Here is a 26,791-nt window from a genome sequence, read left to right as displayed (position 1 = left end):
TTCCAATATATTGTTGTGTATTAGGTCAATAATATGCAATATGAGTTACTTAAGAGTTTTATATGCAAATGATTTCTATGAATATAATGTTATACTAATTCATCGAAATAATAAATTCATAATTTTTTTAAGTTATGAACATCTACTAAGTGTCATCTATAATATTATGAAGTGACTTTATAGTAAAAATTAAAATGTGTTTGTTGGATATGTACATATAACTACAAGTTTTTTCTGTCATTAAAAAATTATCTATGCCTCTCATGAAACTGTTTATACAGTCCAAAATTTCTAATTCTAGGGAATGTATTCTCAACTAAGAACATCTGCTGTACAACTGATAATGTCATGCGACATTAAGGCACATACTACTGATTAAAACGCCACGAACTATGAACTCGCCTTAGCTACTTCACATGCAAGTGTCTAAAATACAATAAAAAATTAAATTAATTAAAGCAATAAATTATAAGAGTGTCGGGTTTCGTTTCTTTTATAAAACTAGAATTATATTAGCCAAAAATCATTAGAGAACAAAAATGTTCTGTATGAACTGAAATTAAAATTTTTAATAACTTTACTTTAACTGATGTCTGTCTTTATCAAATTGTAAATAAATTTAATAATTAAATTTTAAATCATCATTAATTATAACTCATTCTTATCATTGCTACTACTCATTTTGTCATGGATAAATAAATAAATAATAAAATACGTGTTATTATAATACACTTATGTATCAGGGATTATATATCACATATAAATATATATATAACAATTATTAAATCACACAAAATCATTTCTTTCTTACATACCGTATATTTATATTTAATCTATACCAAAGGATTTCGATTAAATTCTAATCCATCGTTTAAGTTTATTCTGACTTTTTCCATAAAGGCATAAATCATGGTGAATGATCCCTAAGATTACACATAGTTGCATCAGGCTGCGATTTCCACAAATTTAATGTGCAATTCTTCAATCAGTTTTCTATAAGTTTAGCTAGATTTTCGTTAAGCTATAACTTCTACAATCTCACTTATGTTTGGAGCTTTCTTATTTTCGTCATTTTAAGGAATATAAAGGCTGCTAAATAATTATGATAGATATTTCTCTAAGATATTTCTATAATGCTCTTGCTAAATATTACCTATATATGATATAGGTAAGTGACTGTAGCCTATAATTGATTTTGGTGTCTTATATATAGACATCAAGAACTTTTCGTATCAATATTTTTTATATAATCTTTATATGTTATAAATGTTCAATTATAATGGGAAATTAAATTCTGATATTAAAGCTGTAATATTAAAGATCAATATTCTTCAAGAAGAAAACGAAACAATTTTTTCTTTATAGGAGTATATTATATATTATATATTATATATTATTTTTTATCAGTTAATGAATAATAAAAAATTATAAGTGAATTTATTTGAAAACAAAGGCGAAGTTTTTTATATGCTAAAAGTCAGAACACTTATCTTAAACTGAAATAAACAAACATTGAGTAATCTTCTATTCATCTGAATAGATTGTGTCAAAAATAATATATATGAATATTAATTATATAACACATATTTTTAAAAAATTGTTTAAATAATTATTTACATATACATATAAATATGTATTAAAGAATTGTGTCGACGTTGTCCATAAACAACTACAATACATTAATAAACAGCAAGATGAAGAATATCTTTATATTTTCAAACTTTGAACATGAAATAAATAATATCTAAATTAATATAAATTAAACTCTAAACAACAACCTTAGTCTGACTAATACCAACCTTAGTTAAGACATAAAATATGTAAGATAAAGTCATGCCATCTAACAGTTTTAATCCATGGACTGAGTTAAATAATTTATAACCGCTAAATTCCAAACAACTGCACCATCAAGATATTATTGTTAGAATTCACAATAGATCAATCTAATTTGATTTGATTGCAGATTCATAATACTTATACAGAAATAATCAGATAGATTAGATACAATAGTAGTTTAATGGAAGCTGGCATGGAATATAGTAAGTTAATTTCGACTTAGTTGCAATCATCTAATACCATTTCAACTCTAGATAAATATAAATCCTTCAACAAGCTTTCCGAAACTTTCCCTTATTTAATGTTTTTAACGGCATATAATCTATTCCCACAATTTTCGTGGCCCTTCATGCCTATAAATTGATTTATGTAAAAATTTCTCTTACACCCTTCCTTGCTCTTCCTTATTATCTTATTTAGCTATTCAAAATATTATAAGTCCCAATTTTAATTTAAATTTTCATGCAACGAAAGATGTTCTGATTAAATGGTAGTTGGAACACGCTGGTACTAGTTGGAACTACTAGTCCTGGAGAGCTGAAATATATGGAAATATATGGACTACATCAGAGGCTTTACTAGACATGATTGGCGAAATTGTTTGATTATACAGTGGAAGTTGGCTGCATATACTGAATAAATTAGCTAAGTAGAATAAGTTGTAAATAGATGTGCCGATATTTTAATCACCACATTGTGGTCAGTAACAAAGGACTAACGAATGTTAGAATCAAGTAGGCTGACTGAACTAGAAAAAGTTTAAGAGCAAAATCAAAAACAAATCATAACAGTAAAAGGTTAGCTGTATTACTTATAAATGTTACTTTCACATATAATATAAATAGCTGCACATAGATTAATATAAATACAAATGCGATTTTGTAATTATCAATAGAAATTTATTGAATTATCAAATCAACAACAACTTAAATTTATGGCCAAATCAAATGATTTTAATTTTTCGAAAAAATCAAATTCGACTAAGACTAAAAATTTGGGATACAAAAAGCCATTCTTTGATTAGTCAACACTTCCTCCCTGTAATACACAAAAAAGTTATTGATATGAGATTTTTGAAATTTCTTTATGAAGTGTATGTATGTATGTTATATATCAATAAGATTATTTTTAAAATGAAACAAATTAGTCATAAAATTACCCTATGAAGAAGTATTGCTTCCCATAAAAATACAACGCTGTTAATAATCATCAGACCTCCAGCAGTCAGGCCACAAACTCGGTTACTTCCAGCAAATTCATCGCTCTCCCACTCTAGAATTACATCAATTCCTGATGCAATAAACAGAATACAACCGACAACAGAAAATAAAATATTCAAAAGTTTGGGTGCCATCGAATTAAAGATGTAACCTTGAAAATAATTTATGAATTTATGAAAAAATCAGTAAAATTTAATAAGAAAATTTATAGATACTCTCACCAATTGTAAAAATGGCGCAAATGATAGCGTAACCCGCAATAGTACCGATAACTAGCAATATTTCAGTAGACAGAAACCCTATTATTTCCCACAAGACAATACAAGCCACTGTTATAGCCTTAAAGAAATCACAGTTATAATTAAATTGTATAATTTAAGCGCTTTTTCTGGATAAACAAAAATATTTATAAAAACAAAAAATCCATTTATTTAAATATATATATTAATATAGTATGATATAGGAGAATATTATCCTTACTACTATCTATATCGTACAAAAACATGATTAACGAAACACAATTTTAGGGGTTCTTGAGAACGAAATTCTCAGTGTTTATTTATTTGTGAGTCAACATTCAAATTAATTTTAAAGTTAAGAACTGAACTGCTTAATTTTAAGAAAAAGGAACTCAACTGTTAGGTCCTTCGCCCTGTAATATTCTCAATAAAATTGTTGGTTCCACCTACGTTAATACTAACTACCGTCCTCATAAGAATTATGACTGTATTGGAGGTAGAAATACTTAGTATTAAATAGAACACTGTTCAGCTGGTATTTAAACAAGATATGAAGACACATCTTAAAAATTTACACAGTAAAATTGATAAATATATAAAAAATTAGGTCATGAACAGATGGACCAGTTAAAAATTGCATTTAAAAAAAATCTGTACTCGATTTATGCTGATATTATAGACATATAGTGAGTAGCTGTATAGCAAGAAATTATATTCTAAAAAAGTGCTAAAACCATTTTTTCAATATATTTTGTTGTTGGTTTTTCTTTTCTAGCGAATAGTACTATACCAATAGTGCCGTATACAAAATACCAAAATCTGGTAATAAAGATCTTGAGAATTCGCTGATGTTACAATTTAGGAAATTCGAAGACGTCCGCAGGAAGCATTTTTTGTAAAAATTGTAAAAAAAATTATCAATATCCTATATGATTTAACATCCTACCAGACTACTACGGGGTTCTTGCTTAATTGGCATTGGTAGGGACCAATATCTGTTTGTATAACTTATGTCCAGCCAAGATAAACCAACCTTACCTATTTGTAGTAACTTATATTTATGTTTTATATATATTATTTTATTTTATATTTTATTTTTAATATTTTGTAAGATGAGTAAAATAACATCAATCAAAAGAACGGAAATATTAGATAAATTAACAAAATTTTTAATTATATTTCAAGCCTCTTTAGAAATACATAAAAGTAATATTACTAATTATATGTTAGAACTTTTGTATCTCTACTACTATTTTTAATATATAAACATGACTTAAAGTTTGGTTTCATTTTCATGTTTATATGACGTATTCGGAACAAAATAATCAACACAACACCAAAAGTTATTTAAGGAATGACATCATCATATATACGAGCGAAAACTAATGACCAAAATCCATTTAGCCTAAAACCATAATATTTTTGTGAATAATTTTAACGAAACCACAAAACAGAGAAACAAAAAAAAACGTGTGTATGTATATATATTACTATTGTATAGATATATATACAATAGTATAGATATATTACTATTGTGTAGTATCTGTACATTAGTATTGTATATCGCATGTAGAATTAGAACTGTGAATCAAAACAAATTAAATACGCATTGTGTAAAGCAATTTACGTAGCAAATTGAACTGATGTGGATTAGTATGAGACCATTTCAGTATCTTAACAAAAATAAAATCAAATCTAAGTACAAACTTAAATGTGAATATGGAAGATACAAATAAAGATTGTATATACAAAAACTTTGCTCAAAAAGCGAGGGGTTCTCAAGCAAGTATGAGACAGACTATGAACTACGCATAAATTTATACCTATGTACCAATGTATCTATATATGTATGTATTTTTCTGCTGTTAGTGTGCTATTCGACATACAAAAACAAGACAGTTTGGTTAATTCCTCATATAAATTCAGGCCCATATAAAACTGAGTTTTGTAATAAGAAGCTTAAAAGACATAACATAATAACACATATACGAATTACATAGATACTGAAGTATTTTCAAGGCCAAATATACAAACAAATGGAAATTATTGTTGAATGGCAGTTACAATTTCACATTGTTGAAATACATAGCAAATATAACTAATGTATATATATACACATCAAGAATACAACGATATATATGACATCATTATTTACAAATGTACTTATTATATCTTATTATTATTATTAAAAGTGAAAAATATGCACACGTACATATACTTATGTACTTATTCAAAGGACAATTCCACAAATTTCTCTCCGAAACTATTTATCTACCTTGTACTGAAGCAGCAGAAACCAATATTCTTGTTGCCAAACACTCAACAGCTAAAAAAAGCTTTGCACATAACAGAAACCCGTATTTTTGTTGATAAGAATTTCTATACTGGCAACAAACAATGGAAACTATGCAACATTTCTGTATTGAAGGCATGGATGGTTTATATAAATATAACGAAACAAAAAAGTATCTCGTTATGAAACTTAATTAATTTTTTCTTACTGACATGAAAAAATTAAAACAAAATTAATTCAAAAATTAAAGCAAATAAATTAGTTTGGTGGAAAATCTCAAAGCAGTCGAAAAAACAAGCTACGACTACACAAAATATTTCATAATGCAACTGGCAACATTTGCTGTAAAATTATAGATTACTGCAAGCAATTCTTATACTGAAGTTATTCGATATTGTTAGGCAAAATTTCTTTGAATTTGTATATAAGAAGCAATTTAAATATTAAATAGAATGAATCTTAGAGACCCCTGACAGTGTTGAAAAAAACCAACGGAACGTTAGCTTAAAAGTATTTTATTTATATTCTAACACCATAATGTCAAAGCAGATAATAAGATAATAACCTTTAAGTCTTTTCTTATAGAATGGAGACAGTCGTATGTTCTGATATTAGATTTTATTTTTTTTGTCTTTGTTATTCTATTACAATGAAGCTTGAATAAATTTCCATAAATATTTTGCAACTATTCTTAATTACACAGAATGTTTCCCGAAACCCTAACCCTATCCCGTTTACTTATTGTCATAATGCACTAACTAACCAGAAAATAATAGAATCACTTTCAGATTTATTTTCTATATTAAAAAAAATTTTTCACTTACCAGTTCAATTAATTTTAGGATAAAGATTATTGTAACCTCCATTGCTAGCTTTTTAAAATTACAACTATTTAAAAATTCAGTTACAAACTTTTAAATAAAATTCTATAACTTTTTACTATAACTGTCAGTTTTTGTTTCATAGCCTATGTTGCTATGATAAGAAATTGATGTAATATATTATACATCTATTAAAAACAATTCATATAACCAATGTTCCTCTGGACCATGTTATATACAGAATCATGGTCACGTCAAATTTGAAATTGTTATTGTTTTCAATGTAAGTTAAGCAATTAAGAATAGGACAAAGAGAGAAATATGGATATAAACTTGATTATGGAGACAAGACTTTGTGTACTTCGTCACATTGGTCAGAATAGTGTTGCTAAAACACTAGTCTAGAAACTAGGACTTCTTTCTGTTACAAAGAATTATTGAATTAAATTACATAAGTATTTTACCCCACCCCTGTCCCGCTTTCTTAATACCACAACCAACTAACATTCAAAAAATAGAATCACTTTTAAATTTATTTTTCACTTACCAGTTCAATTAATTTTAGGATAAAGATTATTGTAACCTCCATTGCTAGCTTTTTAAAATTACAACTATTTAAAAATTCAGTTACAAACTTTTAAATAAAATTCTATAACTTTTTACTATAACTGTCAGTTTTTGTTTCATAGCCTATGTTGCTATGATAAGAAATTGATGTAATATATTATACATCTATTAAAAACAATTCATATAACCAATGTTCCTCTGGACCATGTTATATACAGAATCATGGTCACGTCAAATTTGAAATTGTTATTGTTTTCAATGTAAGTTAAGCAATTAAGAATAGGACAAAGAGAGAAATATGGATATAAACTTGATTATGGAGACAAGACTTTGTGTACTTCGTCACATTGGTCAGAATAGTGTTGCTAAAACACTAGTCTAGAAACTAGGATTTCTTTCTGTTACAAAGAATTATTGAATTAAATTACATAAGTATTTTACCCCACCCCTGTCCCGCTTTCTTAATACCACAACCAACTAACATTCAAAAAATAGAATCACTTTTAAATTTATTTTTCACTTACCAGTTCAATTAATTTTAGGATAAAGATTATTGTAACCTCCATTGCTAGCTTTTTAAAATTACAACTATTTAAAAATTCAGTTACAAACTTTTAAATAAAATTCTATAACTTTTTACTATAACTGTCAGTTTTTGTTTCATAGCCTATGTTGCTATGATAAGAAATTGATGTAATATATTATACATCTATTAAAAACAATTCATATAACCAATGTTCCTCTGGACCATGTTATATACAGAATCATGGTCACGTCAAATTTGAAATTGTTATTGTTTTCAATGTAAGTTAAGCAATTAAGAATAGGACAAAGAGAGAAATATGGATATAAACTTGATTATGGAGACAAGACTTTGTGTACTTCGTCACATTGGTCAGAATAGTGTTGCTAAAACACTAGTCTAGAAACTAGGACTTCTTTCTGTTACAAAGAATTATTGAATTAAATTACATAAGTATTTTACCCCACCCCTGTCCCGCTTTCTTAATACCACAACCAACTAACATTCAAAAAATAGAATCACTTTTAAATTTATTTTTCACTTACCAGTTCAATTAATTTTAGGATAAAGATTATTGTAACCTCCATTGCTAGCTTTTTAAAATTACAACTATTTAAAAATTCAGTTACAAACTTTTAAATAAAATTCTATAACTTTTTACTATAACTGTCAGTTTTTGTTTCATAGCCTATGTTGCTATGATAAGAAATTGATGTAATATATTATACATCTATTAAAAACAATTCATATAACCAATGTTCCTCTGGACCATGTTATATACAGAATCATGGTCACGTCAAATTTGAAATTGTTATTGTTTTCAATGTAAGTTAAGCAATTAAGAATAGGACAAAGAGAGAAATATGGATATAAACTTGATTATGGAGACAAGACTTTGTGTACTTCGTCACATTGGTCAGAATAGTGTTGCTAAAACATTAGTCTAGAAACTAGGACTTCTTTCTGTTACAAAGAATTATTGAATTAAATTACATAAGTATTTTACCCCACCCCTGTCCCGCTTTCTTAATACCACAACCAACTAACATTCAAAAAATAGAATCACTTTTAAATTTATTTTTCACTTACCAGTTCAATTAATTTTAGGATAAAGATTATTGTAACCTCCATTGCTAGCTTTTTAAAATTACAACTATTTAAAAATTCAGTTACAAACTTTTAAATAAAATTCTATAACTTTTTACTATAACTGTCAGTTTTTGTTTCATAGCCTATGTTGCTATGATAAGAAATTGATGTAATATATTATACATCTATTAAAAACAATTCATATAACCAATGTTCCTCTGGACCATGTTATATACAGAATCATGGTCATGTCAAATTTGAAATTGTTGTTGTTTTCAATGTAAGTTAAAGAATTGAGAATAGGACAAAGAGAGAAATATGGATATAAACTTGATTATGGAGACAAGACTTTGTGTACTTCGTCACATTGGTCAGAATAGTGTTGCTAAAACACTGTTCTAGAAACTAGAAACTAGAATTATTGAATAAAATTATAAGAGTATTTTGCCCCACCCCTGTCCCGCTTTTTTAATACCACAACGCACTAACATTCAAAGAATAGAATCACTTTTAGATTTATTTTCTATATTAAAAAAAATGTTCACTTACCAGTTCAATTAATTTTAGAATAAATATTATTGTAACCTCCATTGCTAGCTTTTTAAAATTACAACTATTTTAAAATTCAGTTACGGACTTTTAAATAAAATTCTATAACTTTTTACTATAACTGTCAGTTTTTATTTCATAGTCTATGTTGCTATGATAAGAAATTGATGTAATATATTATACGTCTATTAAAACCACTTCATATATGTAATGTTCCTCTGTACCATGTTATATACAGAATCATGGTGATGTCAAATTTGAAATTGTTGTTGTTTTCAATGTAAATTAAAGAATTGAGAATAGGATAAAGAGAGAAATATGGATATAAACTTGATTATGGAGACAAGACTTTGTGTACTTCGTCACATTGGTCAGAAAAGTGTTGCTAAAACACTGTTCTAGAAACTAGAAACTAGAATTGTTGAATAAAATTATAAGAGTATTTTGCCCCACCCCTGTCCCGCTTTTTTAATACCACAACGCACTAGCATTCAAAGAATAGAATCACTTTTAGATTTATTTTCTATATTAAAAAAAATGTTCACTTACCAGTTCAATTAATTTTAGGATAAAGATTATTGTAACCTCCATTGCTAACTTTTTAAAATTACAACTATTTTAAAATTCAGTTACGGACTTTTAAATAAAATTCTATAACTTTTTACTATAACTGTCAGTTTTTGTTTCATAATCTATGTTGCTATAGTGATGTTTTGTTAAAATGTATTCTACTTCTCTAACATAATTTAAGCGTCACTCTGATAAAGTCTGAAATTGATAAAGATTCAAAATTGACCGATGCAATGATTTCTGATACACTAAGCGTGAATGCCATGGCTGTATGGCGATACTCTTTATTAAAAAAGTACTGTATATAAGTTATATGTAGTATAAGATATGTGTAGTATTACTTATATAAGTCATTTTTCTTGAGAATTATAAAATATGCAGTTTTATGAGACATAGTATGGCTTGGCTTTTCGATGACACATACATAAATGTTGCTAAACTCTTTCCAGACGATTTCAATTGAATTGTTATGTAGGTTTAAAAATGTTTATCAACATTTCATTGCGTTGTTAGTTTTGTCAAGCTATGAGGTCACTTAAGTATAGAATAAAAATAAACTATTCACTTTACTATTATTTCCGTTATGACGCCATCTTACAGCTCTGATTGTGTGATGACTAAAACGTAAAAAAATAACGAATAACATCAGAAATAAATGCAACGAACAGAGTACGTGCAAAAGGATATATATATACAGCAATTATTTAAGTAATAAAAATTAATTCGTTAAATAAAAACACTAGTAGGTTTACATTTGGGTTAAAATTTCGGTTGGGTAAAAGCAATTAAATCAGATTTACAAAAAGTGGCATATTTTATTTCTAACTTTTAAACAAAAAAAAATACACTTCTTATATCCTTATAGTTAAAGACAATAAAGTTTTATTTATCGCGAAATGTAAATATAGCATCGAATCCAAACATAACTCCATTTACCTTCGAAAAAGAAAAAAAATGAAAATTTAGTAAAAATTTATGATATACTTTTAAATCATGTTTACTCACAATTGACAACGCCGCCTTAATAAGGGCTAAATCACGTGTACGTGTGCGAAACGTGTACTCCCAGGACTCGATTATGAACACACCCGATGTCACAAAAAGGGCACAACCCAGCACACTAAAGAATATGTCAATGCGTTTGTGTATTGGAGCACGCATAAGGACACCTGTTGGGTGTATAATTAATTGTTGCAAGGATTAATAAGAATTTATAACAATTTAGACTACACCTGCAAACACGCCAACAACGACGATTATGAAGCCAGTAAAAGTACCCGTGGCAAGGAATGATGTCACGATGTCACGATCATTAAAACTATAGAAATGCAATGTCAGACACGCAATGGCAAATCCCTGAAATAATAAACGTATTATATTGTATAAAGTATTATCTTTCTTAGATAGAAATATGAGATTTAAATTTTCATACAAATTATACCTACATATATGTGTAATAAATAAGCAAATAGTTTGTGGCACAATATGTATATGTGATAACTGACCATTAATTATTAAGAGTTAAAAGAAAACTAGTATAGTTGGAAAGGCACTTCTCTAAGTAAAAGTAACTCCAGAGCGCTTACTAATTCTGACTTATCTCAAACGAGCGATGACTCTTGATTTTTCATGCCAAAAAAATTGAAAATGTATGAATACTGACATATCTGGATGAAGGTGACCAATAGAACATATTTAAATATATTTTAGAGCATCGAAACTATATTTATAATATAAAGAATAAATTTTAAAGTTTTAAATCAATATTTAGTAATCAACAGGGCACAGCGGATTTGGGGGAAACGAAAAAGCAGATGAACTAGCCAGAAAAGGGGTGGATTCATATTATATTGAGCCACTACCATTCTGCGGTCCTTCCTGAAGCTTTTTCAAACTTAAAATTAATGAGTAACAGAAGAGCAGCTCAGACTGATTGGGATAATACAATTGCCTGCGGACAAGCTAAAGAATCCATGCCATATCGATCAAAAGCCAAAACTAGGACGCTACTTATGCTGAACAGAAGTGGCAAAAACTTAGCCTAATCTCAAAAGATTTTCAATTATTTCTATCACGCGCATAGCTCTTAGTTCACTGAAAAATTTGCGCGACTCTCTGTTGCTTGTCTTTCTTCAAGTAGTCTTTGGTCGAAAGCAATTTCCTCTTCCTTGCGGATTCTATTCTAGAGTGGCATGAGCGGTTTCTCTGAAAGATTGCATATAGTGTGGCCCAATCACTCATATTTTCTTTTTAGAAATAATACTAATTGATACAAAAAAATTGTATTTACTACTATGATTGTAATGTGAATGAAACAAACACCACATATAATCGATTTATGTGACTACTACTTCTGGAGTTACTTCAATATTGACGAATATAGTATTCATTGATAAAAATACCTTGACCAATCGAATTCATTGAAATTAGAATATAAGGTCAATGAATGCTTTAAGAAAAATTAAGGTTATACAAATATATTGAGTAGTAACGTATATAGAATAATAAACATGTATGAGCAGCAGTTGCTTTATGCACAAAGTACCAAAATAAATTACCAGTAGGCATTTGTTCCTAAAAATAGGCATACCTTTCAATTAGATATTTAGAAAGTTTGGGTATGAAGAAGAAAAAGAAAGAACTGCATTTGCAAATGCGAATTTCACTATGAATAAGCTTGATGAACATCCAAAACACTGATTTTTCAAAAATAACCTCACTCATCACTCCAAGTGAACGTATTAAGACTTACAATCTGGTATTTATCTGGTACCAGAATATCTGATAACAAAAAATGCCTTATGTGTTATTTCAATAAAAGAGGAAGCTCCACCGTCATTAAAACCAAGTAAATTGGTTACACTTAGTTGTATTCTATAATATATTGGTTGGTTACTTTCATTTTGCCAATATTTATATTGAATTTAAACTCTTTATACACTTATAAAGTGGTACTTATATAATTGTACCACTGTAAGATACAATTATAATTAATTAAATATAATTAAATATTATAAATAAATTATATTACATATAATCATTATTAGATTAAATATAATAATAAATATAATATAAATGTAAATAACAATACTAATGGAGAATGTTATCAGAAACACTATACCATTAACATATATATTGAGCTCAATGCAAACTCCCACCTAAGTATTCGACATTCAATCTCCCGTATGAGAGCCTTCAGATATTTTATTAAAGAGTTTCTGATGATCAAATTCATAAATAACTGTTATTCTAATATCCTTCTTCTAAACTAAATCATAGCTGTATAGTAATATAGAAATTGAAAAGAAGATTCATCTTAATACCCTAGAAAAGTATTTAAGCACATTGAGTATTTAAGTAATTATTATTGGACAGGTCGAGTTGACGTTCACAAAAAAGAAACCCTATAGTGGATAGAAACCGTATGGCAAGTATCTGGTAGTGACAGAGCTAATTATAAAAACATCTATTACTTTTCTCACCCTCAAGCAGTCTCTGTCCTGCTTTTTGACACAGATCTTTTAATCAAACCCAATTCTAATCCTTTTTAACAAATCTTTAAAAAATTTTTATTCAAAATACATTTACACAATATCTCTTCGACGAAATCATAACTACGATACTCTAATCATATTGTGTCTAGTTTTAAAGTGACTTCAAAGTTTACTAATACATGCAGTTTATGATCTCATTATTTCATTATCTAAAGATTTTTTTCATCCATACATATAAAATAAAAGGCTGATTTCGAAGAGATTTTAAAAGTATTTTACCAGTTCTAAAAATTTAACGACTGTTAAACGTCCTTTGTGATCACCGTGTGACATTTTTTAAATCTTATTAATTTTATTCTAATTTATTTATCGATCGCGATTGATTTTACTTAAATAATTAATTAATTTTAAATATTTCACGCTAATTAATAATTAACTATTATTTTTTTAATATTATGTCTGTTTATATCCTTTTTCGATTTTGTTGTTGAAAATTTTCCAAGTGAACGTAACCGCTGCGAAATGTAAACTAAGAAATCAACAAAAATTACGAAAATCAAATCGACATTTGCAAATTATGTATGAAATTGTTAATGTTTACAAAAACAACAATAAAAGTTTACAACAAAACACAGCAACAATTAATTAATTATACTTTAGGAAGGAAATAGACTTTTCATCTTGAAGTGGACGCGCTGAAGTGCACCTCATGCAGATTTTCGTAGTAAATTAAATAAAACAATAATAAATGAAAATGCTTGATTCAAAGCTTTTAGGCGGATTGCTGTAAAAGTGCGTATATGAATTCCAGATGTGATGTCATATAAGCGATCAACGAGCCCAACGTCATGCTAGTCATCTAGTCTGGGCTGCAAACTGCAAACCACTTAATGAGACTGAAAATTAAATTGCCTTGAAGAATAAAGTGTATAGTCGCCTAGGCATATCACTTACATTTCACAAAATTCTATCATATATATTTAAAACACTAAACTTTAGGATTTGAGAATATCTAAAACTTCTTTAGAGAATATAATTTTTGTCAACAATATTCAACGTCAGGTTGAGAAATCTTAGGTATGACAATATTTATGACTATTAATTTCAATTTAAATTATTTCGATTTTTTTGCAAGTTTGGTTTTATTCGGTATGAGAAGAAATCTCCGACAAAGCCTACTAGTGATTTAGTTATCAATATAGTAAAGGTTGAGCTACCTATGAGCTACCTACATCACGTTAAACAATATATACATATTTTTTTAAATTTTGTGAGGCCGTGTTATGTGCCTAACATTTCTTGAAGGTCCTTGCAGAAGGTTCCCATAAATTGTACCCCGGCTTCGTGCAAATGTTAGGTATTTCCGAATTCCTTAGTGAGAACTTGCTAATTAGTATAGATCATAAATTTAGTCACATTCCTATTAGGCTATTACCGGTTACAGGAGAGATAAAGTTGAGAATGTATATGTTGTCTTTAGTCTTGGCTAACCAAGTCCACGCAACCTAATTTATGATATTTTAAGGAAAGAAATTTATATTATAAATTTATGCGGTTTTATGTATTTAAGTTATTTATACAGAATAAATATATATATATACCTATACAAAATTAAATTTGTGAATTATTTACCAACACTAAAAGTAATTTTACTCAAAATAGTAGGAGCCGAGAAAAGAAGAATATAAAGAAACAACTGAACTTTTTCTATGCAAGGTAAAGAGGTATATCTATACCAAGGTATAGAAAAGTTATATTACAATATGTGCAAACTTTAAGACCAGATAGCTATACTGACTATAAGTCTTAGAAAAATATCATTCATAAACCGTACTGGGTATGTAACAATAAAACTGTTCTTAAACAGAATATAAAGCTTTTTTTCATTAAACCAACTAAAACTAAGCCATTAAATATATTTGTATTTCATATATTGACGGAAATCAAACGTATCTTTTGATTTAAATAATCCTTCAATAATTTCAAAACAATATATAAAGTGTTATAGATCGAATATGCCGACTTTTCTTTCATAGTGCCTACGCTGCATATTTACGGTTGGGGGTCACTAATTGTGTGCGTATTTTTCAGTAAACTTAAATGCTCATAATTGAAACTATAACAACCCAATAACAATGAAATAAAAGATAAATCAAGAAAGAAAAATTTCTAAAGATTTAGAGCACAACATTATCGCTAAATGTATCGTTTAAAGGGTTATGGGAACTGAATTTTTATGAAATGGGCACATTGAAATGTTATTTATGGAAAATGACATACATGCATATGAGTATATTTGGAATGTAGTATAATTTAAATGCGTTTTTATGATGCTGAAGCTTAAAAAAAATAATTAGTTTTTAAATAAATCTAATGGAAATTGTTTACGTACGCAATAATCCTAAAATATAAGGTTAAACTCTAAATGCAATATGAAAATTTTATAAATAAAAAGATTATATTTCTTGTATGTTAAAAAAAATATATATACAAATATATAATACAACTAATGCACTTAATATCAAAACATGGATGCAAGTAAAAAATCGCAAAATAATATCGCATCTCTAATCCTCTTTTGTTAGGATAATATCACTTACTATACCTATACAGAGTGCTTATTGTGGAAATATAATAATATTTATAGAAAACAAAATAAATCGTACGGATAAAAGGACCCCTTGCTAATAACAATCAAGGTGCAGAATATCATAGAAAATTTTACCCAAAAAAACTTTAAAAAAGAATCTTCAACAACTCAAATACGATAAATCCTCAGGGATTATAGTTCTCTGTGAGGCTCTATGAGGATTAATCAGTTTTTAAATAGAACTTTAACCTTAATTGAGTCCATCGATGTTTCGAACACGGGGATACTCGATTATTTGACTAAGCCGTCAAAAATATTCGATTATCATACTAGTTGCGTTCGACAATTTGCTGTTGTACATATTTATATTATATAAAACCATTAAATAATATAAACCATTAAAACCATTAATAATAAAAATAAACTCGAACAGTTTCCAGCATGTTAGGCATATAAATATCCCATTCAAACGCTCGAAATTGCGGTTATTTCAATTATTCGAAGACCTAACATTTTGAACCATTACGATTAGCCGCTTTATTAATTTAATATTATATTTCTCTTGAAATTTTTAATACTTTTTGCTGAAGTATTTATTTAAAAATTTCATTCTACGAATTGATTCATTGTAGGACTACTATAATAATAATAACGAATTTATCCTTAATCACAATCTGACCTAAACTTAACCATAAACTTGACTTAGTTTACTTTATATTAAAATTATCAATTATTTTAAAAATATAATATTATAAAATTAAATATAAAAGGTTTTCAATTATGCTTCAAATCAAAAAGATTATATAAACTATTCGTTTATTAAACACAAAACTATAACTTAATATTAATATTAATTAATATTAATTTTTTAACATCCGTTTATATATTTAATTATACTTAGGTATGAACTAACAATATATTATGTACCAAATTTATTGTTCCTTATCTTAAGAATTTAGTTATTAATATCTATAAACTATTTTTGTCATTTATTCAAGTAAAAACTTTTTATTATAAAAAATATTCTCAATAGACTAATGTTATTACTTTTTTATGCAAATAACATAAATTCGTTAACAGAAAAGTTTAAAGAGCTTTGAAAAGTTAAAGCTTTAAAGCTCTTAATTATTTCTCTAAAGAGGAATAAACAAAATATAATTAAAAATTAGAAGTTTCTATTATGTCAATATCTACATTGACCTACAAGCCAACTAATAGGTAATATTTTTAATTGAAAATTATCTAAAATTATAGTACTTTTAATATACTAGTTTTTGGCTTTTCTATCTATCAATTATAAAAAAAATTACTTTAATTTTAAGCATTTAAGCTTTAATCCGTAGAAATGTTATTGTTATGATAGATACTTAAATCAGCATAAAGATATTGGCTGCTATGCAGTTTTAACAATGCACTCAATTTAATCTACACTTAATCAACGCATTTTTTAATTTTTGCTAAAAGTATAGATATATTGGCAAGAAGTATATATGTACTTGCTAAGTAAAAGTTCATAAATAAGTAATTAATCTTATCATTGATATTTAACAAAAATAAATGTTTAATCGTCTAACCTCGAATCGTAGCTCCCGGATCTATAACTGCAAATATCAGCAAATTAAATATTGAAAATATATTAGATCAGATTGCAGTCAGAAGATACATGAAATATATAAATGTTAGTCTTCGTTCGTGTCGTAAAAAGAAGTACTCTGATTTTGAATTTTTTTAAACATTTCATTTCTGCCACCTCTAGTAGATTAAACTTATTTGAAGAACAGGCTCCAAAAACCAGACACTATAGTTTTCGTCATTCGAAATTTTAAATTTGATAAAGTATTCCGTATGTATAAGTAAGTATATAGTACATATATACTTCAGTATATAGTAAGACTAACTATACATGAATGATGTTTTTAATACCCAACGAATATGACCAATACAATATGACCAACTGTGTTAAATATGTCAGTCGATTATCGTTCGAGTCCACTGGAATTCGAACATTTTGATCAAATACTTTAAATGTGATCTGCTATATTCAAACCAAACGATAGCGCATAAATATATTTGAACCTCAAGTTACATACCCGAAGATTTGATTGTCTCGAATAATATAAAAAGCGCTAGTATACATTATTAAATGCTTTAAAACAAATATGCCCAACTTATTTTGTGGAACTTAATTGTAGAATAAATTTGGAATTTTGCTCATATGAGCATGCAGTTTTCTTTATGCGTGTAGTTACTGATTATCAGCCAGTCGAATAGGTTGTTTCGTTTTGTGAGATAAAATATAATTAAATAAAATTATTATTTTAAAATGTCGAATGCTGTATATGAACTCTTAACATTGGACAATGTTGTTTTTAAAGAATATTTATTTTGGAGTGCAGTTTTAATATTAAAGATGCTTATAATGTCTCCAATGACAGGTTTTCATCGATTCCGTACACAGGTAAACAATTAAATTATCTCAAAAATATATATATAATACAAATATGTAATTATACGTTTAAGTTTTATAAAATTTTAAAATATATAATTAAATTTATTATCTACAAAAAGTGTATAACAGGTCACATCAAAGTCAAATCAACTTTTAATAAATTTTACTAGCATTAAATTATCTGGCATAACTTACTTTATTATATCAAAATACAACTTTTTAGTATTTTTAGTTTTATAAACTCATTAATATTAATTGAAATCATTTTCATTCTCAACTTTAGCTTACAAAAGTTGCTTTATTGATATAAAAAAAATCCATTTGCTTTAAATAATAGCTTATTTTCTATTTTTTCCAAGCTCCTCTACTCGGAATGTAAATTATTATAATTTAAGCCGGCCGGTTGTTGTGCATACTTTAAAAGTCTTTTGTTTGTATTTGTTCAAGTTAATGTGTAGTCGCTCATCTATCAATATTTATTACTCTTTTAACAAATTGTTGCTTAAAGAGAAGTTTTTTTCGAAACAATGTTTACGCCTCTACAGTCGGTCACAGCAAATTGATTATAATAATAACCTATACTCATTATGTTCTATACTTACTGCAAAATGTATTCATATATATTTAAAGTTTTTATTGTAAAAACATCCTCAATATTATTAACTGATGCACTTAATTAAATTAAAAATTAAAAATATTCTTATTAACATACTAAACACTAAACGAAGTGCACATAAAAAAATTCCTGTAAAACACAACACAACTGCGTTATTGTTGCAAAATTGTTATTTTCAATTTTGTACATGGTTTCTGTATTTTCATTGTTGCTTCTTATTCTTTTCTGTTTTGTATATACATATATGTATGTAAAAAATTAAAACACTGTTTTTGTTAATAAAGTTCAAATAGGCTTTTAAATATCGAACACATTATTAATCGAAAGTAAGCTCAGATCAATCAATCGAAGATATGTATGAAATAAATATAAGTTTTTTGAAATTGTTATAGAAATTATAGTTTTTTCCTATATAACGTTATACATATTGTTCATTAAGAAAAAAAAAATTTTTAATATTAAATCACTAAATACAATACATGCAATTTTTTCTCTTATTTAAATTGAATTTGAAATATTATTGACAAAATTTGGTAGAATTCAACAACTAACATGTTTTAACATACATTATTTATATTTGAATTCAATACAAGTTTATTAACTTTACCAATTAAGAACCGATGTATTACCGATGTATAGTAAAAGTGTGGAAGAAAAATTGGTTTATTTGGCTAAAAAATTATTACGCATAATTTTTTCTCAAGAGTAGCATTAATATTTTTTAAAACTCTTTTTATAAGCTTGTCTTATGAATTCTTCCCCACTTTAAGTCTCCTTTAATGAGATAAAGCTTACCGTAGTTGACTCTAATTTATTCCCAAAAAAAAACACTATTCTAGTAGAAGATAAAGTCTTTACTGATCAACTTCTGTTGTTTTAAAAAGTTCTGAAATAAATAATAAAAAATTATTTAACTAATAATCATCATTTTTTTATATATATTATTTAATTTATATTTAATAAAGTGAATTTTGCATTAATAATGGCACTTATGTTTGAGTTGTTGACTTTCGATAATGTGGTGTTCAAGAATTATGTTTTCTGGAGTACATTTCTGGTATTTAAAATGTATTTCGTCACACTTGTAACAACAATTTATCGCCATAAAAATAAGGTGATATTATATAAATATTAATTTTAAATACTTTATTATAACTAAATGTTTTTTTTTAAATTTTTCAATTGCTTCTTAATCCATAACTAATTTGATAATGACGTAATTTTTTGTTTGCATAACAAAGCTTAACATAAATAGTCGTAGCTACTCTAATTGTTATAATCAGAAATGAGAGATAAAGTTAAATACATGGAATATGGTAATGGTAATATAAGTACATTAGTATATAAACAAAATATAGGTGTATAAAAAAACTACAAGCAACAACAAGTAAAAGCAAAAATAAAAAAAAATGCCGGGAGTTCGAAGAGGTTACTTAAAAAGTTTTAAAGATCTAAAATCAAAGTTTGTTCATTTAAAAAAATTTTATTTAATTAAATACATTTATGATTGAATAAATAATAATAAAAAGATAATAAAATTAAAACTATAATTTAGAGAACTCTACCTTTGATCCTATCGTACCCAACTGCCTAATAAATTTACTTTCTTTTACTGTTTTTATCTTTTGTCTAATTGATTGTTCTAATCTCATAAAGAATACACCAGGAAATGTATTATTTTCCAATAAATAAAAATTTAATCCCATTTTAATGTGCAAAGCATAGAATGGCTTTGTTAACCCTTCCACACACTACATGTGAACTACCACATTTATTATTTCAAATAACCAGTTTAGCAAATATGTGTTATTTCTCATTACTTTTAAATATATACCAATTCTCCAGCTTTCATTAAGTCTAGTCTTGAATCTTCCACGGTCATGACAACTGTTTATTCGCTTTCACATGTTAATCCTTAATTTGTCATTTTATGATACTTTGAAGTAATCGGCACTTTGGTATTAATTCATCTCTTTCGTCGTTATATTATTTCTAAGTTTCTATCTTTGTTAAGTCTTGCAAGAACTTCTTCGTGATAAAAAAGTTTATCCATAATATCCTTCTACCTTTATTCATTTGTCTAAGGACCTTTTAGAAAAATAGTCCATCATTCATATTTTCAAGATTCTCTTGTAATTATATAGTATTTGAAAGATTTTAGTTTGTTCTCGTTTGGAACTTTGAAAAAAAAAGTACATATATAAACATATATATCATTTTATTTGTTAAAATACCTACAATTTTAACATTAATTTTAAAATATTAAAAAAATATAAACAAGTTCGAAGACAGTATATTTTTATAAAATAGTTTTATTGTACTTCATATTACAAAATTAGTAAAATATACTATTTTATCGCTAGTTGTGAAACATAGTAAGCATGACTAGTAAAAAGTTTCATAAATTGGTTAGATTAAAAAAATATTCAATTCATTGTATCACCTTTTAAATATTGTATATGTGCAGTTAACTTTTTTAAATTTTAAACTAAAATAATTTATTATTTTTTAATTTTTTTTAGACTTTTGCTAATCCAGAAGATTTGTTATCCAAAAAACTGAAAGTTAAATTTGATGATCCGCATGTAGAACGTGTACGCAGGTAATATAGATTGTTCTCACATAAATTTCTTGATATGTGCATAATAATATATTAAATATCTAATTTTCAGAGCTCATCGTAATGACTTGGAGAATATTTTACCCTTTTTCGCTATCGGATTCTTCTATGTGCTTATAAATCCATCAGTTTTCCTAGCTTGCAATCTATTCCGTTTATTCGCAATTGCACGCATTGTGCATACGTTTGTGTATGCAGTAGTTGTCATCCCTCAACCTGCCCGATTTTTAGCTTTTGGTGCGGGTCTTTTACCCTCTCTTTATATGGGACTTCAAGTTTTATTAGCTACTTTTTAATATAGTCTTTAAATATATATAATGAGTTCTGTAATTTTTAGGGATTAAATTGGTGAATTACATCTAATGTAATTAAATTATGATTCGGTACCAGAAACGTCTTTTATTTATATGTTATACTGAAAATCAAAGAGGACCATATTACTATAAAAATAACAGGAAACTTAAAACATAAATAATTGTTAGTCGTGTTGTTGTTAATAATATGTTCTTGTGATGTATATAAACCATAATATGAGGACCTCAAAGTTAACTGAACTTCTTTTCAAATATGTATTTATGGGGAAGCCATCTATAGCGTGTGACATTGGTAAGCTTGTTTTAATTGCTAATGTTCTGTGAAAATATAACCAGATTTGGATCAATTGGTGCTAAAGTAACGACTGCACAAGATATGAACATAAGCATTTGATTGGTTCTCTGACCACAAAATGCTTTTCTTAGAAAATATATTCCTGCGAAATTGAAAATGTCCATATAATAAAAGCGTGTTCATTATGAAACATTCAACGAACTGACTCGATAAGATTATTTTATTTTGGATAAATGTCATAAGGATCCAGTTTCAGAGTAGATTGAACTATTTTACTTCATTTACCAATAGAGTTGAGTTTATATTCTTTATATATATAGTATAATAAATAAATAAAAATAATTACAACAGTAATGCTATGATTTATTTTACTTCTCGACGAACTTGATATTTACTTACCTTAATACTTTTGCATAAACGCATATATTGCAACAACAATTAAAACAAACATAACAACTGCAGCAATGATAAAACAGTAGAAAAAAGTATCAAGTAAAAATCTGAAGTGAATATAAAGAAAAGAAAATTCCATTAAACTTATTTGTAATAATGGAAAACATTTTCTGTTCAAAACCTCCCCTAAAATATTCTCCAACTTGAACAAATTCTTCTGTACCACGCAAAGATGCATATAAAAATATATAAATTAAAAATTTGTATACATTATTATATAAATTTTTATAAAATATATATTATACACACCTTTTACGTATACGAATACCTAGAGACTTATACCTCTAGGATATAAGTGTGTAAAAATAGTTGTGAATAAATTGCAGAAAATATATCGGACTTTTATGAATATGCGCAAATGAGTATCTTATTTTAGATACTTGCTTAATTATCCATTGACAAAATTCGTCCCTGTTCCTTATTACGAGTATTATTATTTAATTTTATATGTTCTCTGAAATATTAAAATAGAATAATAAATATATAAAATATAAAGATTAATTACATGTGAACCTAAACTCTAATTATTTAATAAATAATAAATAAATAAAATAATATATATAATAATAATTATAATACATATATAAAATGTAATTAAAGTTAAATTACATGTTAACCTATGCTCTTATTAATTAGAGCTAAATCCACTACTGAACTTAGAAGTTTTTTATTGTAATTATTACTTTATAGAAAATTATATATTCAATGAAAAGTGAATTAATAATAATTTTTATTGGAAAAACAAGTCAACATAATTAATTTAAACGAAAGCATTTATCTACTAATATTAAAGAATTATTTCATTAAAAACTATAGAGTGTCGTTTTATTTTCTTATCTTTTTTATACCATTATTTTTATTAATAAATTCAAATATGTTATAAATCGAGAAATGGTTTTTTTTATGAAAGCAAAGCTTGTTATCTCGAAAAAACAATGAATCGTATACCTTCAGCATAGAAAGCGATAACACACAAAGTTCAAAACTATACAACATGGAAATATGAACGTATCTGATGCCGGTCGCACCACGTAACTACACAACGTTCAAAAAGAAAAATTTAGTTTCACTTCTTAGCTCGGGCGGTCAAGTTCAGTGTCTTCTGAAAGCATAAAAAAATCAATAAAAATAAAATGGCAAGTGTAGTTGAATTATTAACTCTTGACAATGCTGTCTTCAATGCATATATGTTCTGGAGTGCGGTTTTGGTCATCAAAATGCTGGCAATGTCTCCACTCACAGCCACACAGCGATTCAAGACAAAGGTAAATTGCAGTTGAATTTAGGCCAAATATAAAATATTTTAGATTTAAATATTTAAAAAAAAATGTGTATGTAGTGTCATAGGCGTTTTTAGAAGTCATTTTCTCTCCAACATAAGTTAATTTTGAGTATTTTTTGGGGAGAGAACGAAAAATTAACAAATTTGTGTAGAAAATGTTCTGAACATATAAGAGAATGTATAAACCAAAACCTTTTCGTGTAGAGAGATACGAATACAAGATACTTCAGACACAGCAGAAATAACATAGGTAGATAAAATTCATAGAGAAGAAGATACTCAACATATCAATTTTTGGTTACAATGCTATAAGAGTTTTCGTACTATAGAAAACTCATAGAAGAGAAAAAATTAAAATTATCTATGCTTGTTGATAAGTGATAGAATCTAAAAATTTTTACTCAATAAGCATGACTGGCAGTTTTATTTGGAAATTAATAAACAAATATTTATGAATACACCGGTAAGTGTGTGCGGTTTTATCGCAAATGGCAGACACATATTTACATATTCACAAAAAATATATATTTTTTGTTTTTTTAATCCACTTTCTTGATATTGCTTAAGTAATTGTATTAAACTTTTTTTATTACAATTGATTATACTATCTGAGAAATAAAAAAAAATATTAAATTATTCAATATATTATTAGAGAAATATTGGTTTTTTATATATGAAAGAAATTATCTAATCAAATAAAAAAACTATGAATAAAATATATTATTATTTTAATTATTATTAAGTGAGGAATACTATACACAACTGGACTTAAGTGGTCTATGGTATTAACCTCAACCGATCATTTAGCTATTAATGAACGTAGGCATTGTTGATAGTTACATTTTACTCTATATATTATAAATGGCAACTTAACCTTTGGCCTAATGTCTAGTTACGTTAAAAATCCAAGAAAATATATACATATATAACTGAAACTAACAGAACTATAATACACTTTTCAGTAAATTAATCCATTACTAAAATGACGCATTCACATATTATATGACAAGCTAAATAAGCAAATAGCAAACGAGCCATATAGACGGATAAAAAAGACACGTCAGTATCTCGGATCTTTGGAAAACAAAATTTTTATTTATTTCTAAAATAGTGTAATTATTAAATAAATTTAATTCAAGTTAACTACATTCACATTGTTTTCTTTAAATAATATTTAGTTATTAGTTATATTTAGTTAAATTTATTTGAAGTATTTAACTCAATGTAATCCATTAGTAACCGCTAATAGCATCTCTCCCCAATATGAACAAGTCTCCTTTTGTTATGTTAAATAATAAGACACAAGTAACAGTTATAAATACAAGATACAACTAATTAAAATTAAAACTTAATTATTTTTTAATATTCTAACTAATAAAAATTTAATCTACTTTTATTAAAAATATATTTAAATTTATTTTCAGACTTTTGCTAATCCAGAAGATTTAAGATCCAGCAAATTGAAGGTCAAATTCGATGATCCCAATGTAGAACGTGTACGCAGGTAAAACACATATTAATTTATTATTTTCCACTTATAAACATATAATTATCGCATATATATTCCTTTTAGGGCTCATCGCAACGATTTGGAAAACATTTTACCATTCTTCGTTATCGGTTTCCTCTACGTACTCACAAATCCTGTTGCATTCGTGGCTATTAATCTCTTCCGTGCCGTAGCGATTGCACGTATCGCACATACCTTGGTCTATGCTGTTCATGTGGTTCCACAGCCTGCACGTGCTTTAGCCTTTATGGTTGCATTTGCATCGACTGCCTTTATGGCGGTTCAAGTTCTCTGCGCAGCTTTACTGTAAAGTTTTCTAAGTCATTAATTAGGTTTTTTATTGAAGGGATTTAATTTTTTTTTTTGAATTAATGTATTAAGTAAATTTATAAAAACATGCAATTTATTGATTTTATTTTTATTCCAATTTAAATAAATTTTATTTAAAAAATTACGACTATTTTTAATTTTAAAGTATCTATTTTTATATTAATTATAATACAGTCAGAATTATAATTATACAATAGAATTATACAATATACGATAGATTTTGATATATGTTTAATATAAAAACTTCAAGTTTGAATCTCAACTGAAATTTAGCAAAAGTACTGATGGATAATACCTATACTACAAAATAAGTGCAATAAATGGAAGCGGTATACTGGTCTGCGAGCTCTATGTCCCCATTTGATAGAGGAAAGTACTGCAAAGTAAATTGTATTTTGTGTGTTTAGGGTTAATTGTTAGCACAAAAGATAGTCGAAATGATTCCCTCTTCTGAGAGCTCAGTAGATCATATCATAGGAGATTATATCAGTCGAAATATTTTGTTACTAATAAATATTAATTTATTTGCATATTTAGAGAATTTCATACTGTATACAAAAAACAATTGATAAAAATATATTATATATCATTAAATAAAGAAACAATAGAACAATTTTTTAGCATAAAAATTTATTATATCACCTTATTCTGTTTCAATTAAAAGGAAAGAATTTGATATTCATGATTTTTTTTTTAAATAGATAAATTTATTTATTTATTTATCTATTATCTAAATATATTTACACAGCCTTTTGCAAAGATAAGTTTCTGATTTATATAATATATTTTCTATTTCACTAAAAATTGAAACATATCAGTTCTATAATTTTAAATTACAGTTCGTCAATTTTAAATTACCTAGATTAACTCAAGAATGTTAAATATAAGAGCATTTATATTATAAAAGTAATTTCCATAATACAAAGAGAACTCCCTAACTGATAATATTATTTATAATTAAGTGAATATAATGGCTCTGCACTTCGCTTTCTCTTACGTGTGAAAAATTGATAGAAGTCTATAAAGTTACAAAATTTACCTTAATCATGTTTAGTTTGAAATATGGACGACAATATTTGGGAAACCTCTTGATTATAGTTCCCCTAGTGCAATCCAACCAGTACAAAAATT

The 26,791-nt window shown here is 26.6% G+C and overlaps 4 protein-coding genes across 6 annotated transcripts; 2 read left to right on the top strand and 2 right to left on the bottom strand.

Moving 5' to 3' along the window:
• Positions 1 to 2,777: 2,777 nt before the first annotated feature.
• Positions 2,778 to 9,816, bottom strand: LOC119671588. 2 transcript variants are annotated; one of them, XM_038082289.1, is made up of 4 exons: positions 9,687 to 9,816; positions 3,278 to 3,395; positions 2,996 to 3,207; positions 2,778 to 2,874 (listed from the first exon to the last, which is right to left on the bottom strand). In XM_038082289.1, exons 1-4 carry the CDS (start codon positions 9,726 to 9,728, stop codon positions 2,857 to 2,859), a joined length of 390 nt encoding a protein of 129 aa, XP_037938217.1. In that variant the 5' UTR covers positions 9,729 to 9,816; the 3' UTR covers positions 2,778 to 2,856. The 2 variants fall into 2 exon arrangements, with proteins under 2 accessions (XP_037938217.1, XP_037938218.1); XM_038082290.1 differs by lacking the exon at positions 9,687 to 9,816 and adding an exon at positions 6,413 to 6,484.
• A 704-nt stretch (positions 9,817 to 10,520) lies between these two features.
• Positions 10,521 to 20,846, bottom strand: LOC119671587. 2 transcript variants are annotated; one of them, XM_038082288.1, is made up of 4 exons: positions 20,691 to 20,846; positions 10,940 to 11,063; positions 10,713 to 10,876; positions 10,521 to 10,643 (listed from the first exon to the last, which is right to left on the bottom strand). In XM_038082288.1, the coding sequence occupies exons 1-4, from the start codon at positions 20,736 to 20,738 to the stop codon at positions 10,590 to 10,592; spliced, it is 390 nt and encodes a 129-aa protein (XP_037938216.1). In that variant the 5' UTR covers positions 20,739 to 20,846; the 3' UTR covers positions 10,521 to 10,589. The 2 variants fall into 2 exon arrangements, with proteins under 2 accessions (XP_037938216.1, XP_037938215.1); XM_038082287.1 differs by lacking the exon at positions 20,691 to 20,846 and adding an exon at positions 13,481 to 13,558.
• Positions 18,115 to 21,889, top strand: LOC119671585 (microsomal glutathione S-transferase 1-like). Its single transcript, XM_038082285.1, has 3 exons — positions 18,115 to 18,249; positions 21,379 to 21,458; positions 21,529 to 21,889. The coding sequence occupies exons 1-3, from the start codon at positions 18,115 to 18,117 to the stop codon at positions 21,770 to 21,772; spliced, it is 459 nt and encodes a 152-aa protein (XP_037938213.1). The 3' UTR covers positions 21,773 to 21,889.
• A 1,651-nt stretch (positions 21,890 to 23,540) lies between these two features.
• LOC119671586 (microsomal glutathione S-transferase 1) lies at positions 23,541 to 25,726 on the top strand. The gene is made up of 3 exons (XM_038082286.1): positions 23,541 to 23,803; positions 25,245 to 25,324; positions 25,394 to 25,726. Exons 1-3 carry the CDS (start codon positions 23,672 to 23,674, stop codon positions 25,638 to 25,640), a joined length of 459 nt encoding a protein of 152 aa, XP_037938214.1. The 5' UTR covers positions 23,541 to 23,671; the 3' UTR covers positions 25,641 to 25,726.
• Positions 25,727 to 26,791: the final 1,065 nt, after the last annotated feature.

Source organism: Teleopsis dalmanni, chromosome 1, assembly GCF_002237135.1.
Source record: "Teleopsis dalmanni isolate 2A chromosome 1, ASM223713v2, whole genome shotgun sequence".
Classification (NCBI taxonomy): Eukaryota; Metazoa; Arthropoda; class Insecta; order Diptera; family Diopsidae; genus Teleopsis; species Teleopsis dalmanni.
Note: the sequence above shows the minus strand (reverse complement) of the source record. Positions and strands in the feature narration are given on the sequence as shown.